This window comes from Phyllostomus hastatus, unplaced genomic scaffold (genome assembly GCF_019186645.2).
Source record: "Phyllostomus hastatus isolate PE091 unplaced genomic scaffold, TTU_PhHast_1.1 phas_scaffold_182, whole genome shotgun sequence".
Lineage (NCBI taxonomy): Eukaryota > Metazoa > Chordata > Mammalia > Chiroptera > Phyllostomidae > Phyllostomus > Phyllostomus hastatus.
The window spans coordinates 766,049-782,707 of record NW_025334013.1 but is presented as its reverse complement, the minus strand read 5'-3'; the positions used below and the strand labels follow the sequence as shown (position 1 = coordinate 782,707).

The following is a 16,659-nucleotide window of genomic DNA, read 5'->3' as shown; positions in this document are numbered from 1 at the left end:
AGCGATGACGTCACCTCTCCCTTTCCTGCCGCCCAGGCCTGGAGGCACAGGCCCGCCGCCGCAGGCTCCCGCGCACGCCCCCTCCCCGCCCCGCCGCCCGGCGCGGGGCCTCCGCGCAGCGCCCTCGTTCTGGCGCCCCTGGGAGCCGCTGTGCTGCAGCGCCGGCCGGCGGAGGGCACAGGCCTGGGGGCTGCGCCGCCCCCGCCCCCCCACTGCCGCGCGGCCGCCGTGAGGGAGCTCCACAGGCCTCGGCAGTGGGAGAGGGGGCGGGAGGCGCCAGGCCTCGGCACGCGCTGCTGGGGCCGCTGGCCTGCTGGCCTGGGGAGCCCCTAGGCAGCGGTGCCCCGGGCACTGCCCTCGGCCAGTCGGTGCCCAGGGTGGCTGTGAACGCGGCCCGACAGGACACCGTGACTTTACTCACAACCGTGTTCCTGCCCGTCAGCGTTCGTCAGTGTGTGTGTGTTTACTGTGTGGCCCAGGACAGCGCTCCTTCTCCCAGGGTGACCCAGGGACGCCACTCGGTCGGACACTCCTGCCAGCGTCTGCGTCAAAGTGGTGACCGTGGCTGGGGCTCAGAGAGGTGGCAGTTGTGCCGACAGGGCCTCGGCGCCCGCGGCATCTGGCCCCTCGGTGGAGGCCGTTGGCCGGGCACGCCGGTCCGCTGCGGCCGCACCCTCCCAGCCTCCGCTGTGACCTGGCTGCTGAACCGGGGTGGGGTGGGGGCCGTAGCCCCCCTCCGGGCCCAGGTCCCTCGAAGTGGGTCACCAGGCTGTGCCTCTGGCTGGGCCACGCTTTCCTGCCCCGGCCCTCAGCCTGCACCAGGGACGGGTCACTCCGGGCTGGAGGGCCACCGCCGACCGGGATGCGATGGGAGGGCTGCCTGCACCCTGGGTCCCCGCTGCTGGAGAGGCGCCCCACCCCTGGGTGCCGGCTCTGCTGCGGGCTCGGATGGGAGACGGAGCCTCGCAGGGGCGACCGCCGCCCGGGGAGCTGGGACCCGCCCGGTCGCGAGGGCTTGTGGAGGCCTGCCACCCTGCCTGTGGGTGCTGGGGTCCCGTCCCCGCAGGGGGCCTGCCCCTCCCACCACCCCTCGTGACTAAATAAACTGCCGCTCCACCCCCGCCGCCCTGGCCTGGAATCAGACGTGGTCTGGGGTCGAAGGTCAGAGAGCACGCAGGGTTGTGGAGCTCTCGGGGCGGGGGCTGGAGCCCCCCGGGTGTGGGCCAGGCTGGAGGTCGGGGTGGGGAGGCACACACCACCCTGCCGCCACCCAGAAGGGCAAAGCAGACCCGAGCAGAGGCCTCCCTGGCCGCGGACTCCGCTCCCGAGGGGGGTGGCGAGGCTCACATTCCTGCCTTTCTGCAGGATTTCGGGCGCGAAGTCCCAACTCGCCCCGCTCTGACACGGGCGGGCACACGCGCAGGCCTGGGCACGAGGCGGCAGGTGGGCGGCCCCGCTCCGGAGCCCCACACCGCGGCGCTTGCAGGGCGGGGAGGCTCGTCAGAGCTCCGGGGGCCTCCCCGCCCCCCGGCCCCCCGAGTGCAGGCAGCCCCAGCAGAGAGGTGGCCGTGGCCCGTCACGTTGAACACCCGCCCTGACGAGGTCCCGCGGAAAGCAGGAAGAAGGCAGGAGGGGGACTCGGGGCCTGGCTCGTCACCGTCACCCCCAGGCAGCCTCGGCCCCCCCTTCTCCTGGGGAGTCCGTGTGAGGCCCGGGCCGCAGCCCCTGCCCCTGCCCCTTCTTCCTCGCCCTCCGGGGCGGAGCTTGGGCTTCCCGTGCGCCCCGCCCCAGCAGGGCCCCTGCCTGAGGGGCAGCGCCAAGGGTGGGACCCCCACCAGGGGAATGGAGCTGGTCTCACCCGGTCGCCCAACGGCTGCCCTGCAGCCGGCACCGGCACGGGGAGAGGCCCCCCGTGCCCCGGTGCCTGCAGACCCGAAATGCCAGCCGAGGTGGGGGCACGTCGGGAGAGCAAGCCAGAGGGAGGCGGCGGGGAGCAGATGTCCCGGGGCTCCTGATGAGGAGGAGAGGGGCCACAGGCGGGCGTCCAGGCAGCAGGGTCCACGCAGATGGACCCCGCGCGAGGAAGGAAGGGGGCAGTGGTGGGAGCCTGTTGTTCACCCCTGGGGACCTGGGGGGAGGCTTGGGGGGCGCAGCTCCGAGCCCCAGGGACCCCAGTGTCATGGCCACGGCGGCAGGCTGGAGTGGGGCGCCCCCTACAGGGTGGGGAGGAAAGCGCAGCGCACAGCGCCTGTGCCTCCTCTCCCGTGCTGGGAACCCTGAGGCCGAGGGAGGAATCGATTCGAAACACATGAGGCTATTTTTCTGCACGTTTTGTTCCCAGTCCCACCCCCAGCCTGGCGGAGGGCCGGAGTGACGGCCAACAGCCCCCGGGCGCCCCCCCCGACTGCCCGGGGACCTGCGGCCTGCTGTCCTGCCCACTCTGGCCGAAGTGCAGGGGTCAGGCAAACAGGCAACGTCCAAGGGCGGGGCCGGCGGCTGGCAGGGCGGACGGGCTCGGGGGCCCGCCGGTCACCCAGCCCCACACCCGGCAGCCCACAGATGCTGCAGGGAGGGCTCCCTCGGCCGGGGCCTGGCGCTGGCCCCCACACCGCGCCCGCCACAGGCCGTCCGCCTTCAGGCCACGCGCTGCCCAGCGGGCTCCCGTCCCCGAGAGTGATGTCTAACTTGGAAGAGCGGGCGGGCAACTGTGGGGCTGCGTTGACAGTGGGTTTGGGTTGCGATCTGCCGGCCGGGGGGGGGGGGCATCGAGGGTGGGAGAGGGCAGAGTTGAGAGGAAGAAAGCAGGTCGGGGGTCGGGGGGCCAGCCACTCCAGGGGACTGCAGGGCCCAGACCCCAGCGAGCCGTTGGGCCACCCACTCCCGTGAGCCAGAGCTTTGCAGCCGAAGGGCCGGAGGTCTGACCTGGGTGTCGGACTCTGTGGCTGCAGCCTCGGGGTCCCCTGGGGGACCCTCCTGGGTCAGGAGAGCGCTCGGGCTCCAGCGCTGCGGCAGGCACGCGAGGCACCTGCGCACACGCATGCACACATGCCACGTGAGTGTGCACTCACAAACCCACCCACACATCACATGAACACGCCCACACGTGCACACATACAAGCACAAACATCCGAACACACATGAACACATCTGCACACCCACACCCCACATGCAACATGCGAACACACGTGGGTGTGTGCACAAACACCCGCACACGCTACACAAACATGACTGCACATGCACACACCACATGAACGAACACATACATGTCACAGGAACACACCTGCACACGCGTGCACACATCCCACACAGTTGTGAACGGAACGGCCGCCTGCAGCTCAGCGGCCCCAACACGAGTGCGGAACCACCCGGAAGCGGGAGCAGGGGCGAAGCCCTGGTGTGGGGCCGGGCAGGGCAGGGGGGGTCCCCAAACAGGGTTCCAGCCCCCGGGGCTGACCAACCGTGCCTGTGGGCCGGCCCCTGCCACTAGGGGGAGCTCACCGGGCGGCCTGGTCCTCGCGGGTCCTGGAAGCGCTGGGCAGCGGGGACTGGGGTGGAGGGGGTGCACCCCGGGGCCTGCACCCACCGAGTCCTGGGCAGGCTGGGTGGTTCTCGGGGCCCGGGCTCTGGGCCTCAAAGAAGGGGACTGTGACAAGCATCCGGGGCCCTGTGTCCCCCCGGCTGTGGGGCCGGCCTGAAGCCCAGGGCCGGCTGAGGTCCCAGCCGCACCCTGCCTGGGCACTCGGTGGGCGCCCGGCTCCCCGGGCCGGTGTCCGGCGCTCTCGCCCCACGGGGAGGACCGACCGGCGGCTCGTGTGGGAGCCCCGACTGCCCCGGGGCTGGTCCCACGAGGGAGCTGGTGGCTGAGGGGACCGCTGATCTGGGCGGCTCCCGTCAGGGTCTCCCACGAGCCAGGCACAGGCTTGTGGCGCCTGCGGGACCAGCACCACCCAGGCCTGGGGACCCCAGAGGGGGACCGGCCACAGTGGCCGGCTGCAGGTCGGCAGCCCGGGTGCCGGCCCGGTGAGGGGACGGACTGTGGCAGAGGCCGAGCGCGAGGATGGGCCTGGGTGCAGTCGGGTTGGGACGGCCCTCTCCCCCGGGGGCGGGGGGAGCTGGTGGGGCAGCCAGTGGGGGCGCTGGGCGCAGGGGCTGGGAGGAGCCGGCCTTACCCGCTGCTCCCAGGTGGAGAGGCTGCCCCCAGAGTCCAGCACGTGCCTTGCCCTCTGACCCTGACCCCCACACAAGGCCGCTGGGGCTCACTGAGCCTGGCTCACAAGGAGAGGCCGGGCTTCCACCAGCCCACACCTGCCTGCAGGGCTGGGTGCGGGGCGGCCGGTGGGGGCGCTGGGCGTCAGCCTGGTGGGCAAGCCCCTGGCCAGGCCCCTGGGCAGCCCACCGGGCAGGGCGTGGGGGGAAACCAGCCGGCAGGCCCGGGGCTCGCCCGCTCAGGCCCTGGCACAGCCTCCACGTCTGCGGCCTGGTTTGCTTCCGAGGAACGGGGGCCGGCACCTGCCTCCACCTCTGGAGCCCCGGCAGGGCCTTGGGGTCACCGGCCAGCTGGAGCCGCGAGTCCAGGGGGGCTGCTCAGGCCTGGGCTTCCTGCCCCGCCCTCCATGAAGGGGTGGGTGGTCAGGGCCAGGCTGAGTGAGAGAGGGGAGTGCAGGGCCCACCCCGCACTCTGTGGCCCCAGGACTGCCCGGCTCAGCGGTGTGGGGCCTGGGAGGTGTGGCCAGCGGTGGGCCTGACCGGCGTTGTGGGATGGGAGTCTGGCCACGGAGAAGCCCAGGCCACGGAGGAAGGGGGTGGCAGCAGGGAGACGTACCGCTGGGCCGTCCCAGGCCTCGTGGCAGGACCCCTGGGGCCCCCCCCCCACCGGTGGGCCCTCCCCAGCTCCACCTGGGGGCTCCACGCCATGGAGCAGGGTCGGGGGCCTGGGACGTGGCGGCTGGGGAGGTGCCTGTTGCCTGCGGGGGGCGTGCTACGGAGACTGGCCCCCCGCGTCGAGTGTCCCCGGGCCCAGCCCCCTCGGCCTCCACTGCCCCCTTCCCAGCTCCCCTCTGGGGGTTCTCCAGCTTCCTGTGACTCCTCCTCCACGGCCCCCCTCCTCTGAGGGGCCAGATGGTGGCTGGAAGGTGCCTGTCCGTGACGGAGAGGCCTCGGGTAGTGGCCTGGAGCTGTTGCCAGGCTGGGGAGGCAGCCCAGCAGCCACCTCGGGGCCTCAGGCCAGGGCGACAGGGGCCGGTGGGGCCTGGTGGCCCCTGCGAGGCTCCTGCCTCCTGGGTGGGCCCGGGCTCGAGGCCAAGGGGTGCCCGGGCAGAGAGCTGCCCACCCCCTGCCCCCCAGGCCGAACGACAGTCTTCCAGAGACCCTCCCCCAGGGCCGGCGTCCCTCACACTGTCCCAGGCCGACGGGCCTGGGCCCTCGGGGCCCCAGGGAGATTCAGAGGCAGATCCCGAGGGTTCTCATCGTAAGGGGAACAGCCCTTTTCTTACTCCTTGCCCGAAGATGCATTTATCAGTATTAGAGAGGGAGCAAGGCCGGGGAGGGGAGAGACACACACGTCGGTATGAGACACTCGGTGGCTCAGGCACCCGACCGACCAGCCCTGGGACCTGGGACCCTGCGGTTCCCAGACGAGGCTCCGGCCGACCGAGCCGCACCGGCCGGGGCAGGAGAAAGCCTGTTCCTTCTATTGTCTCCGCGGGAGAGGGCGCTGCACCTGAAGCCTCCGGCAGGGCGCGCACCTTCGGGCGTCTCCGGGCTGCACTGGGGGAGAGGGGGGGCCAGGGCTACCTGGAAGACACCTGTGCGGCCGGTAATCGCAGAACAGCCCCACGGCGTTCCGCGTGGTTTACGATTCCGTGTGGGGCCGCGTGCCTGGCCGGCCTGGGCCACGTGCCGTCCGTGGGTGCGACCCCTGCTGTGTGGCTTGAACACGCGCCTTAGGCAGCAGTGGGTGTCAGTTATTTCCCCGTGAAACCGGACAGACGTCACGCAGAGCAGAGGCAGGTGACCTGACCCCGGGAGCACGGCCCCTGGGACAGGGTGGGAGGCAGCGGCCCCTCCCCCGCTGGTCCCCTCCCCCCTGCCCCACAGGCCTTCCCTCCCTCTGCCAAGGAGGTCGACCACGTCAGCTGACCCCTGACCCGGGCTCTGTGTCCGGCTGGGCGCTGGGCGGGGCTGTGGCTGCTGTGCCCTCGTGAGGAAAGGGGGAGGGGACGGGGGGAGGCCCTGAGGGTGGCCACCGCTGAGGCCCAGGGGCTCCTCTGGAGGGGACCTTGCCCTGAGGGCTGCTCAGGTCACAGCAGGTCCCGCAGGACGGGGACAGCCCCTCCGTGCTGAGGGGGCCCCCAGGGCGGGGGACAGAGCTTTCCCCGCAGACACCCCTCGCCTAGAGTTGGGAGTGACCCCCGGGGCTCAAGGTGGGGGTGCCCAGAAGGTGCAGGGACAGGGGCATCTCAGGAAGTGGGGCCCTGCCTCCAGAGTTGGTGGGTGGGGCAAAGCCGCTCCCCTGGGGCTGAGACTTGGGGGGCCTCCCCAGCCAGCAGACACATATGGGTGTGAGGCTGAGCTGCCCTCGCCCTCTGGGGGGCCGCTTTCAGCCACACCCCGCCCCCCCCTGCTGGGGAGATGGTCAGCCGGACACAGGGGCCAGGGACATGGGCCCGGGAGTCCCAGCTGCCCCTACCCTGGCCGCACACGGCCTTCAGGCTGCACTGGGGGCGCCGGCTGGGAGAAGCCCCAGGGCCCCGGTGAGGCGTCCCGGGGCTGCGCACAGGAGGGGGTCCGAGCCCCCTCCCGGAGGTCCAGGGGGGCTCCCTCCTGCCTCTTCAGCATCTGGTGGCTGCGGGCGCCCCTTGGCTTGTCGCCTCATCACCCCAACCTCTGCCTGTGTCCAGCCGTCCTCTTCGGATGAAGGAGGACCCTGCATACTGGAGTCAGGGCCCCCCTGACCTAGCATGGCCTCAGCTTAACGTGACTCCTCCTGCACAGACCCTGTTTCCAAGTGAGGTCGCTCGCACAGGTCCCCAGGGAGCGTGGGTTTGGGGGGACACACATCCCTTCCGGACATGGCCCGGGCTGGTCTCCCTCTCCCTCGGGATTGGCTGACTGGCCCCCCAGACGCCCCCCCCACACCCCAAGGCTGGGGGTCACTGTGGGGGGCAGAGTGCAGGCTTGGCCTCCTGGGAAGTCAGCCCCCCCGCCAGCCCTGCAGTCCCACTCGTGGGCGGGAGAACCCAGGAGGGTGATGGGTGGAGGGAGGCGCCGGAGAGGCTCCTTGGCTTGTTAGGGGTGGGGTGGGGTGGGGTGGGTGGGGTGGGGTGGGGTGGGGGGGGGGTGCCAGAGCAGAGCCCCAGGGTCCTCAGGAGCCTCCACTCGGGGGAGGAGACCAGCGAGGGCAGCACCTGAGCTGGGGACGTGGGGACAGAGGAAGGACGGCGTGGCTGGGGGAGGGAGGGCGGCGGAGAGGAGACAGTGGGGGTGGGAGGGGCTTGGAGACGAGGCACCGTCTCTCCCGCCGACCCTCCCTGCTGCCCCGGGGCTTCCGGGCTCCGGGGGCTGCGGCTGGAGGCTGGGCCGCCCTTGGCTTTAACCTGCTGACCCCTGGCGGTCCCGGCCATCGAGGCCCCCCCATCTGCAGGGTGAGCAGGCGCCCCCACTCCTGCACCGCCGGGGCCGGGTGGGCCCTGCCCGGGGCTCCGCTGCCCTCCCACCCTCCGCTGTTTCCCAGCCGCCCGTCCGCTCGGCGCGCTCACGACCACAAGCGCCGCCGCTGGGCTCCGGGCGGGCTGGCCGGCTGGGCACACGCAGGCGGGCATCGGACGGACGGCCGGGCTCCGGGGGGCCATCCCCGCTCCGCAGTTGGCACAGGCAGGGCACCCTGCGTGGGGGCTCGCCGCCCACCCCCTCTGAGCGGACGGCATGTGCCTGCTGGGGTTTCCCTCGAAGACCGGAAGGGCCCGGGCCTGCTGCCAGGTGGCAGAACCGACCCCCCAAAATCACAGAAGGGTGTGGGGAAGCGAAGAGGGGCCTAGCTCGCCCCCGCCAGCTCCGAGTGGGCCCTGCTGCGGCGTCGGAGGCAGCGCTGGGCCCCGCCCGCCACAGGGGCCGGGTGCCACTCCTGCCCCGGCCCTGGGTCTGTCAGGAGCCCAGACACCCGCCCCTTCGAGGGGGAGGGAAGGGGCCCTGACCGGCCGGCTGCTCACACCACCCCAAGTCTGGGCCGGGCGCCTTGCGGGGCTCGGGGAGCGGGCTCATCCCCTCCGGATGGCGGGCGAGGCCAGAGCACACGGTGAGGGCCCAGCACCGGGCAGGCGGCTCCGAGGCCGGAGGGTGGGGCCCGACGCCCCTGACCCCACAGACACTGCTGGGTGGGGAGGGGGGCCTCCCGGGAAACGCTGGCAGATTCTGGGCAAACTCGGATTCTGTCTTGTGAAAACAGGGTTCCACGGTGCCGATCCCAGTCCCAGCCAGAAACTATTCTCCCACAAAGCTCTGCTGCCTGTCGCTGCAGCCGATGGCTCAGCAAACTGGAGCCTTTTAATCGAGTTCGACGTCTCGAGTCCCTGCGGCCCCACCAGGGCCCCGCATCTCACTGACCCCAGTGGGAGGGGGCGGGGCTGCAGGGGCCCCCCCGCCAGGAGGTCCCCGGGAGGCCTGGGGCGGGGCGGCAGCTGTCGGAAAGCATTGGCGGAGGGGATCGGGGGCTTCCTGACGGGCCCTGGCACCTGCTGTGCCCGGCTCAGGGTGGCCCCAGCTCTGCTCTGCAAGGAAGGGCCCCAGGCGGCGGGTCCCTGGGCTGGTGGGGGATGGGAGTCCTCCGCAGCCGGGTGAAACCGGAGAGGAGAGACCCCCCGGATGACTTACGGGTTGCTCCGGCCTGCCCTCCCCGGGGTGCCGGGCCCCCAGGGCGGCTGTTCCACCAGCCGGTACAGGCCTGGCCTGGGGTCCCCTCCCTTGGTAGCCAAGCAAAAGGAGGCCCTTTGGGGCGGCCAAGGCCAGAGGAGATTGGGTGCCCCTGTCCTGTGTCAGAGGCTTCGGCCGGCGCATCCTGGGGCACTTGCCCCCCCACCGGGCCCGCGTCCTGGGCCCATCTGGGGCCTCTCCCTCCTTTGGGGAACGGGCGATGGGCATCTGCAGGGGGGAGGCACGGAGGGTGGGAGTGGCCCAGAGAGGCTGGGGCGCCGAGGCCCCCACTGTCTGCGCCCAGCCCTGCTCAGGAGCAGCAGCAGCTCCTCACCCAGCTGCCCCCGCAGCTCCCCAGCACGGCCCGAGAGCTGCGCGCGCACTGGCCATCTGAGGCCTGGTAGGGCCTCGCTCGGCCTTGGGCTGGCCTGGCGCCGCTCCTCCTGGAAGTCCCTGCGGCTGGCTTGCAGGAGTGCGGTGACACTTCCAGGAAAGGCTCTGAGGCTGGGGCCAGCCAGGACCTGGTCAGGGAACCCAGACACAGCTGTTCTGGAGTCCTCCGTCAGCTGGCGCCTGCCGAGTGCCAGAGCGGGGAGCCCCCACACCTGGGGGCCGGCCAGGCACGGGCCACCTCGCCCAGGACCCGAGCTCCTGCCACGGCAGCCCGCTGGTCCATGCACGGTGGGGGTGGGGGGGAGGCTCTGGGGGCAAGGGCCCGGTGCCATTCCCCTGGGGTCTGCAGCACCTAGTTGTCCCCGGCGCAGGCGGGGGGTGGGGGGGTGAGCACGCTGCCCCACCTCCAGTCCGCACGGGCAGCCGGCGGGAGGCCGGCCTGAGCCCTAGAAGGGTGACGGCTAGCTGGAGGGGTCCGCACTCAGGGCTGGGGGTGCCCAAACTTGGGGCTTGGAGGAGGTGGGACTGTGAGGTGAGGTGGAGGGGGGTAAGGTCGGATGGGGTTGAGGAGGCTGGGCAGCGCAGGGGGGACCCTGCGGAAGTGGGGTCCAGAGCGGAGCCTGAAGCTGGGAACAGCAGAAATGGCGCGTCCAAGCGCCCCAGTGACATGTTTGTGTCCACTGCGAGCGGCCGCCCGCCACCAGCCCCCTGCACATCCTGGCCCCGTGGAGCCGCCTCAGGGCCACCCCAACGCCCGGCGGGCAGGGGCTCCCCGGGGTCCGGAGCCGCAGAGGGTGCCTGGGCCTCTGCTGCCACCCAGTGGCCGCTGGGAGTCGCCCAGGCGGGAACCGGGGGAGACCCCCGCAGGACCTGCACCCCCGGCACCGCCCGGCCCGGGACCTAGGCGGGCCCCCCGGACTCGGTCGCCTCCCTTCTCTTTTCCTTCACTAAGGACGCCGCGTCCTGCCCTGCCGGAGAGACGCGGTGACGGTCCTGGGAGGGACCGCGGAGTCCGCCGAGCGGGGTCGAGGCTTGGGCTGTGCTAGCCGAGCAGCTCGGGGTGGCGGGGCCGGCGCCGGTGGGCCCTACTGGGGTGACCCGGTGGGAGGCCTCTGCGGACCCCGGGCCTGCGGTCACCGCGGCGGGCGGGGCCCCCCGCCCCCTCCGCGGGAAAGGGTCTCCTCGGCGGCGGAGGAAGGAATGTTGGCCTCGGTCTCCCCAGAGGCTGGAGTCAGGACACCGCCTGCTCTGATGACGTCACAACAGTAGGCCGCCTCCTCGAGGCCTGAGGGGCGGCCTTGGGGACCCGGGGGCCGGGGACCCCGGGGACGGGACCCGCGCGCACGGCGGTAAGGTCGAATCCCGTTGGGGTGGGGGTTGGGGTCCGGGTCCTCGCGCCTGTCCGCGGGATCGGGGCGGGGCCAGCGTCTGGATGGGGCGGGGCCAGCGTCTGGACGGGCGGGGCCAGCGTCCGTCGGGGCGGGGCCAGTGAAGGGATCGGAACTGGTCGCTCACTTCCGCCGCACGCGCGGGCCGCCGGGCGATGCAGGCGTCTCGGAGTTCTCGGCTTCGGCTGAGTCGCCGGCAGCCGCCCTCCAGGGGCGGGTGAGGCTGGGGCCTGGGGGGTGGCCGGGGTGGGTGGCCCAGTGTCCCCCGGGCGAGCTGTGGCCCGCGTCCCTCCCCACGTGCTTCCCGCTGGGCCCCTCCGGGCGGCGTTCTTCGCCCGCTCCCTCCGGTCCTGCCCTCCTCCGCCCGTGCCCCCCACCCCCGGCGCCGGCTGCTCCCCCGCGGATCTTCCCCCGGCTGATATCTACCCTCGCTGCCCCAGGCCTCCGAGCCCCCGCCCGGGGTCCCTCCAGGACGGCGACGGCGAGCGCGCGCGGTTGTGGGCCGGGCTGCTGCGCGCGGTGAGCGCGGACCTGGACGAGGACGGAGTGCCGCCGCCGCTGCCCGCTTTCCCAGGCCAGGTGGGTGGCCAGGCGCGCGCCGGGGCGGCTGGGGGCGTGGAGGCCTCCGGGCCGAGACGCCGCTGACAACGCCCGACCCCCCTGGTTCGCAGGAGCCCAGCCGTTATCCCGAGCGCGCCGATTCTCCTGAGGTCTTCACCGTGGGATCCAAAACCTTTTCCTGGACGCCCTTCCCGCCTGCCCCGAAGGGAGAGGGCCCAGGACACTCCTACCGGGTGCTCCGCGGAGCCAGCGGGTGCCCAGGGTCCCTCGCCCGGTCCCCGCAAGCATGCGCCACGCCGGAGCCCAGCGGAGCCCTCGGCGCCGGGGCGCAGTCGGCGGTGGACGGGGCGCAGACACTGCAGAGCTGCCCCATGTGCCAGGTCGACTTCGCTCCCGGGTGAGTGCCCCTGCCCCGGGTCGCTGCCTTCTGTTGCCGCTCCGACCCCGGCCAGTTTCGGGCAGGCCGAGAGGTGCCCGAGCTCCTTTTGGCTTTTCAGAGTAACCATGTGCGTGCAGAGTTGGCACAGGGGAGACTAGGAGGTTAGCGGGAGGGCACGAGTCTATGGGTTTGGGGGCCCCCCTGCTAGCCAGCAGGCCCAGAGCCCCGACAGGCTGCTTTCTGACCCAGGCCACAGACTCTACAGTGGGAGGCCCAGGAGCCGCCCCCCTCCCTCGCCCAGTTGCCCTGCCCTGGGCCTGGTGGGCTGAGGCCTTCTCCAGGGCAGGGCCAAGCTGTGGGTCGCTGGGAGGTGCCTGGTGCCTAGCTCCACCAGCACCTTCCTGCGGGTGGGCGGGAAGTTTTAAGATGGAAGACTTTTGTGCATACAGATGTTTTCTTCTACATAAAAAACCCAGTATATATTTTTATGGCTTATTTTAAGTAGGGGGATGGAATCCAATTGTACTAAGAAGTTAAAACACTCAGCTTGTGGGCTGGGTGTCACCCAGCCGGGGGCACCGCTGTGGGGCTCACGGGGCCAGCATGGGGGGATGAGCTCAGTTCAGGTGCGGTAGGTGGACAGCAGGGTGTGGACCTGGGCCTGCCCAGACCTCCTGTGGGCGGGACACCTGTGCTTGGGAGCCATGTCCCTGGACATCCCGGAAGCAAACCCACCCCTGGAGGGAGCCGGGCGTGGGCTCCGGAATCAGCAGCTGATGGCAAAACACCCTTCGAGCCGGCAGCCCACACGTTCGGGACGGAACCTGCGCAGGACCGTCCCCAGACGCAGCGCCTCGTTTGGAACCCCATGGGAGTCAGGGTCGTGGCTCCTCCTGTGCTATGTCCGAGGGGGCCCCCGGCACCCCTGCCCCACCGCCCAGGCTGGTGTGGGCGAGGTGGCGGCTGGCCTCGGGTGGGGCCTGCATGCGGTGAAGGCCCTGCCGGTCCCGCTCGGTGGGAGGGCCCTGGGGGGAGTCTGCAGGGCACTGTCGGACCAGGCCTCCCACCTCTGGCCTGTAGTCTGGGTGGGTTTCGGGTCGTGGTCAGCTGCACCCGGCGCCGACCCCAGCGCCCAGGGAAGGGAAGGGAGTGAAGCCGACAGGGCTCACACCGGGCAGCAGAGGCCCCGGGGCGCCTGGAGGCCCAGACTCGGGGAGGGGCAGCCCCTCCCCCCTGCCCCACCCAGGTCTCTGTCTTTGCGTCTCTAAAGAAAGGCTCCCGAAGACAGGGGCAGTAGGAGGGAAGTTGCAGGTTTGAGCGCTAAAGCAGCTCTGTGAGCTTGGCAGAGTGCCACGTTTTTCCAGCATGGGTGTCAGTGCCCTTGGGTCCTGAGTGTCAGTCTCCGTGAGTCTGGGATGCTTCTAGCTTGTTCTTCCATCGGATTGTAAAGGGCAGAGCGAGCTTGGGCCAGAACATGCCCTGAGGCCCCAGCCACCCCGGGGAGACGACGGGCACCCCCGCCTAGGAGACAAGGCCCCCTGCCCACCACACACGGATGCCCTGGGGCAAGGAGACGGGCGGGCGCGGCAGAGCGCCGGTGGCACGTGGACACGGGAACCGCGCTGTCTGGCTGGCTGGTCCGAGACCGCTGTCGGGAGGGACCGGTCTCTGGCCGAGGGAGGGGCCGGGCACAGTAGGGCCGGCTTGTCCCATTTCTGCCATGCCTGAGCGTTTCCCGGGCCACTCAGAAAACCTTTCTTGTGTGATGTGAGGGACTCACACCGTGTGTGTCCCCGTAGGGTCCCCCTGCTGCCGAATTCAGGTATTTTGTGGGTTTTCTGATGCCCGAGTCACATAGCGGGTCGGGCAGGTCGGATCCCCAGGCCAGTGGACGGAGGAGCCTGAGTCCTGGGTCTCCCGATGTGTGGGACCCCCGACGTGTGGGACCGGAGCTGCTTGAGGCCCCTCAGGCTGTGGGGTGCCCGCTGCTCTCACCCTGGTCTTGCTCAGGGGCCGCTGTAGGTGTTGCCTGAGCCCCCTTGTCCCCCAACTGTGCCGGCCGTTCCATCACGGGCACCGGGCGTCACGGCCGACTGTGAGACAGGGTGTCGCTGTGCGTGCTAGAAAAGGGTCGGCCGAAACTGAGTCCTGTCCCTGGGGCGGGGCCGGGCGGGGGCCTGAGGGCTGCACCCGAGGGTGGCCTGCAGACAGGGTGATCTCGGTCCAGGCCTGAGGCTCTCTCGTGGCCTTGGGGTAGCGCACGGTGGGGGCTGGTCCTAAGGATAGGCCAAGTGGCCCCGGGGACTCCGGGACCTGTGGGCTGGGGCCCGTGGAGACCGAGAAGGCCCCCAGATGTGGCCTGGGCCCCGGCGAGCAGCAGGGCACTGGCCGCGGGGCCAGGAGTGGCCGGGGTCCGGTGCTGTCCCTCCCGGTGGCACTGGGCCCGCTCGGGGCCATCAGGGGCGGTTGCTGTAGGTTTGGCGCTGCGACTCGGTGGTTCCAGGGACGGTCTCTTCGTTCTGGCCAGTGGACTGGGCTGGCTGGTCATGGCCCTTGAGGTGCCGTGGCTGGGGGATCCCCTGTTGGCAAAGCCGTCCAGGCTGACCAGGAATCTAAGTCCTTGGCCGTGGTCACAGGCATCCCTGGAGCTCTGCGGGACTCCTGGCACAGGCCCGAGGTGGCCTCTGCGCCCTGCTGTGGGAAGGGCCCTGGAGGCCTGTGGGGAAAGTTGCCAGCCGACCAGCTCTTGGGCTGGGCTTCGAGTGGCTGCCCGGGAGCTGTGGTGTGGCCAAGCCGAGCGGGCGCCAGGCCATCCCTGGCCTCGGACACAGAAGCCCGAGTGTGCGTGTCCCGTGTCCAGGGCGCACGCAGAGCCTGACTGAGAACAGGGCCTGGGAGGGTCTTTCCTGGTGGGTGCGGCCGCTCCTCTGAGACCTCCGCTCGCGTGAGCCAGCCGGAGGCCGTCGGCAGGGCTTCTCCGGCCAGGTGCCCTTCCGTGGGGTGGCGTTTCCCGCCCCGTGACCGGCCGTCTCTCTTCCTCCTCCTCCTCACAGGCTGGCCCAGCTGGACATCGACGGGCACCTCGCGCAGTGCCTGGCGGGCAGCACGGAGGACGTGGTGTGGTGAGCCGCCCGCAGCGTCCCCGCCAGGACCCCTGCCCCGCACCCGACGCCCTGCACCCGACGGGCGAGGGAGCTGGAGCTGCACGCTGAGCCCCGGCTCCCGCTCCTCCTTGGCCCTGGCTCAGCCGTCGGAACCGTGGTCGGCAGGCACGCCCGGGCCGGTGTGCGGACGGCCTCGCCAGCTGACCCGGGGCCTCGGGACCCGGGCGCCCATCTGTGTTCGGGGGACAGGCTGACTCTGCGCAGCGCACACCAGGTCTCTGTTCCCTGGGGCACGGGTCCCCTCTGCAGCGCCTGTCACCCCCCGAGGGGACTATGGGCAGGCGAGGCAGAGCAGCTCCCCCTCGGCCGGAGTTGAAGGGCGGACTGCGGACCAGCAACCTCCGCCCTGTCCAGGCTTCTGGCGCGGGACGGGCCGTCGGGCTGGCCTCCCTCACCCTCCGGGTTCCAGGAGAGCCGGGCTCTGTGCCGGCTCAGGCCCGACACCCTCGTCTCTGCTACACGCACGGCAGGTGCGGAGCCGTAGGTGCACTCGCAGACGTCCTGATTTCCTCTCAACACCGGCCCCATCGGCCGTGACAGCGCGTGGAGGGAACCTGCAGCGAGCCCCCCCCCCCCGCCCCCGGAAGAGAGACGCCGACCAGAACGGGCCATGCCTGGTGCTGAGAGTCTGGGAAAGGCGGTGCTACAGGGGTGACGGAAGGGCCCGCGGGGGCCATGGGAGGGGACAGGTGCAGCAGACGCTGAGGCAGGGAGGTTCCTCCGAGTCACCTGTCACGGTGGACACATGTCACCAGACGCCTCATCCAGGCCTGCAGGATGGGTGCAGCCAGGATGTAAGCGAGGACCCTGGGTGATGGCGGCACGCCCGCTGTGCCACACCCTCCCTCTGGGGGGGTGCTGGTAGTGGGGGCAGCTGTGCCTGGCGGGGAGCAGACAGGAGATCCCTGTACCTGCCCCTCTATTTTGCTGGGAACCTAAGACTGTTCAATAAAATCTGTTATTTAAAAAGGGCTTCAAAACCTGCTTCCTGGAAGCACCCACTTTTAAAGAAAATAGCAGTGGGCGTGTTCACGAAGGTCTCTAACTGGCGTGCTGGCCCAGAGCGGCCTGGCTGGGGTTGTGGGAGTGTCCTCCACGGTGGGGCCGGGCCGGGGCTGTGCTGATGGGGCAAAGCCGCACGACGGGGCTGCCGGCAAACCGCAGAACCGCCGGTTGCAGGCTTGGGCGCTCACGTCCTCCGCCGCCTTCACTGGGACAACAGGTGTGTGCAGCGCTCCCATCAGTGTGAGCAGCGTCACACACCCGCTGCGCACAAGGGGCCAGACCACCAACCAACACCTGGCGCCGGAGCCGGGCCTCAGCCTGGACGCACCTGGGCCCGGGCTGCGGCCCACGGGGCTGACGACCCACCAGGGCCGAGGGTGTACCCAGCAGCTCCTGCCCCACGGGGCTTCTCCCTCCCTGGGCGACACTGGCGTGTCCCGGCTCTCTGCTCAGCAGTCACGGGCGACGGCCCAGGCCACAGACCGGGCTCTGCCGCTGGACATCCCACGCCATGGGGGCCCAGGGGGCTCTCAGACCCCACGCTCCTGGCCCGGGTCTTCGGAGGCAGGTCTTCCTGGTGGCACTTGGGTCTGGGTGACTGCTGCTTTTGTGGACCCAGGGTGGGGGTGGGCAGGGACCTCAGGATAGGGGTCGGGGAGCCTGGCGCTCCTGTCCCAGCACTTGGGGCCCTGAGGAGCCCCAGCTCGGGGCCCAGCTAACGTGTTAGGGACTTAAAAACTCAGGGGACTCGCCTCTTTCTAGAAGTCCTTTGTTTCAGCTCTTCGGGCTGTCCCTCTCCCGAGGGGGTGACCCCGGGGGCTTGAGCCCCTGCTCAGACGTCACGGGTGAGCCGCCAGGGTGG

The 16,659-nt window shown here is 71.1% G+C and overlaps 1 protein-coding gene across 1 annotated transcript; it reads left to right on the top strand.

The window, feature by feature from the left end:
• Positions 1 to 10,783: 10,783 nt before the first annotated feature.
• On the top strand, positions 10,784 to 15,761 carry FAAP20 (FA core complex associated protein 20). The gene is made up of 4 exons (XM_045859283.1): positions 10,784 to 10,905; positions 11,129 to 11,267; positions 11,360 to 11,646; positions 14,682 to 15,761. Exons 1-4 carry the CDS (start codon positions 10,844 to 10,846, stop codon positions 14,752 to 14,754), a joined length of 561 nt encoding a protein of 186 aa, XP_045715239.1. The 5' UTR covers positions 10,784 to 10,843; the 3' UTR covers positions 14,755 to 15,761.
• The last annotated feature ends 898 nt before the right edge of the window (positions 15,762 to 16,659 follow it).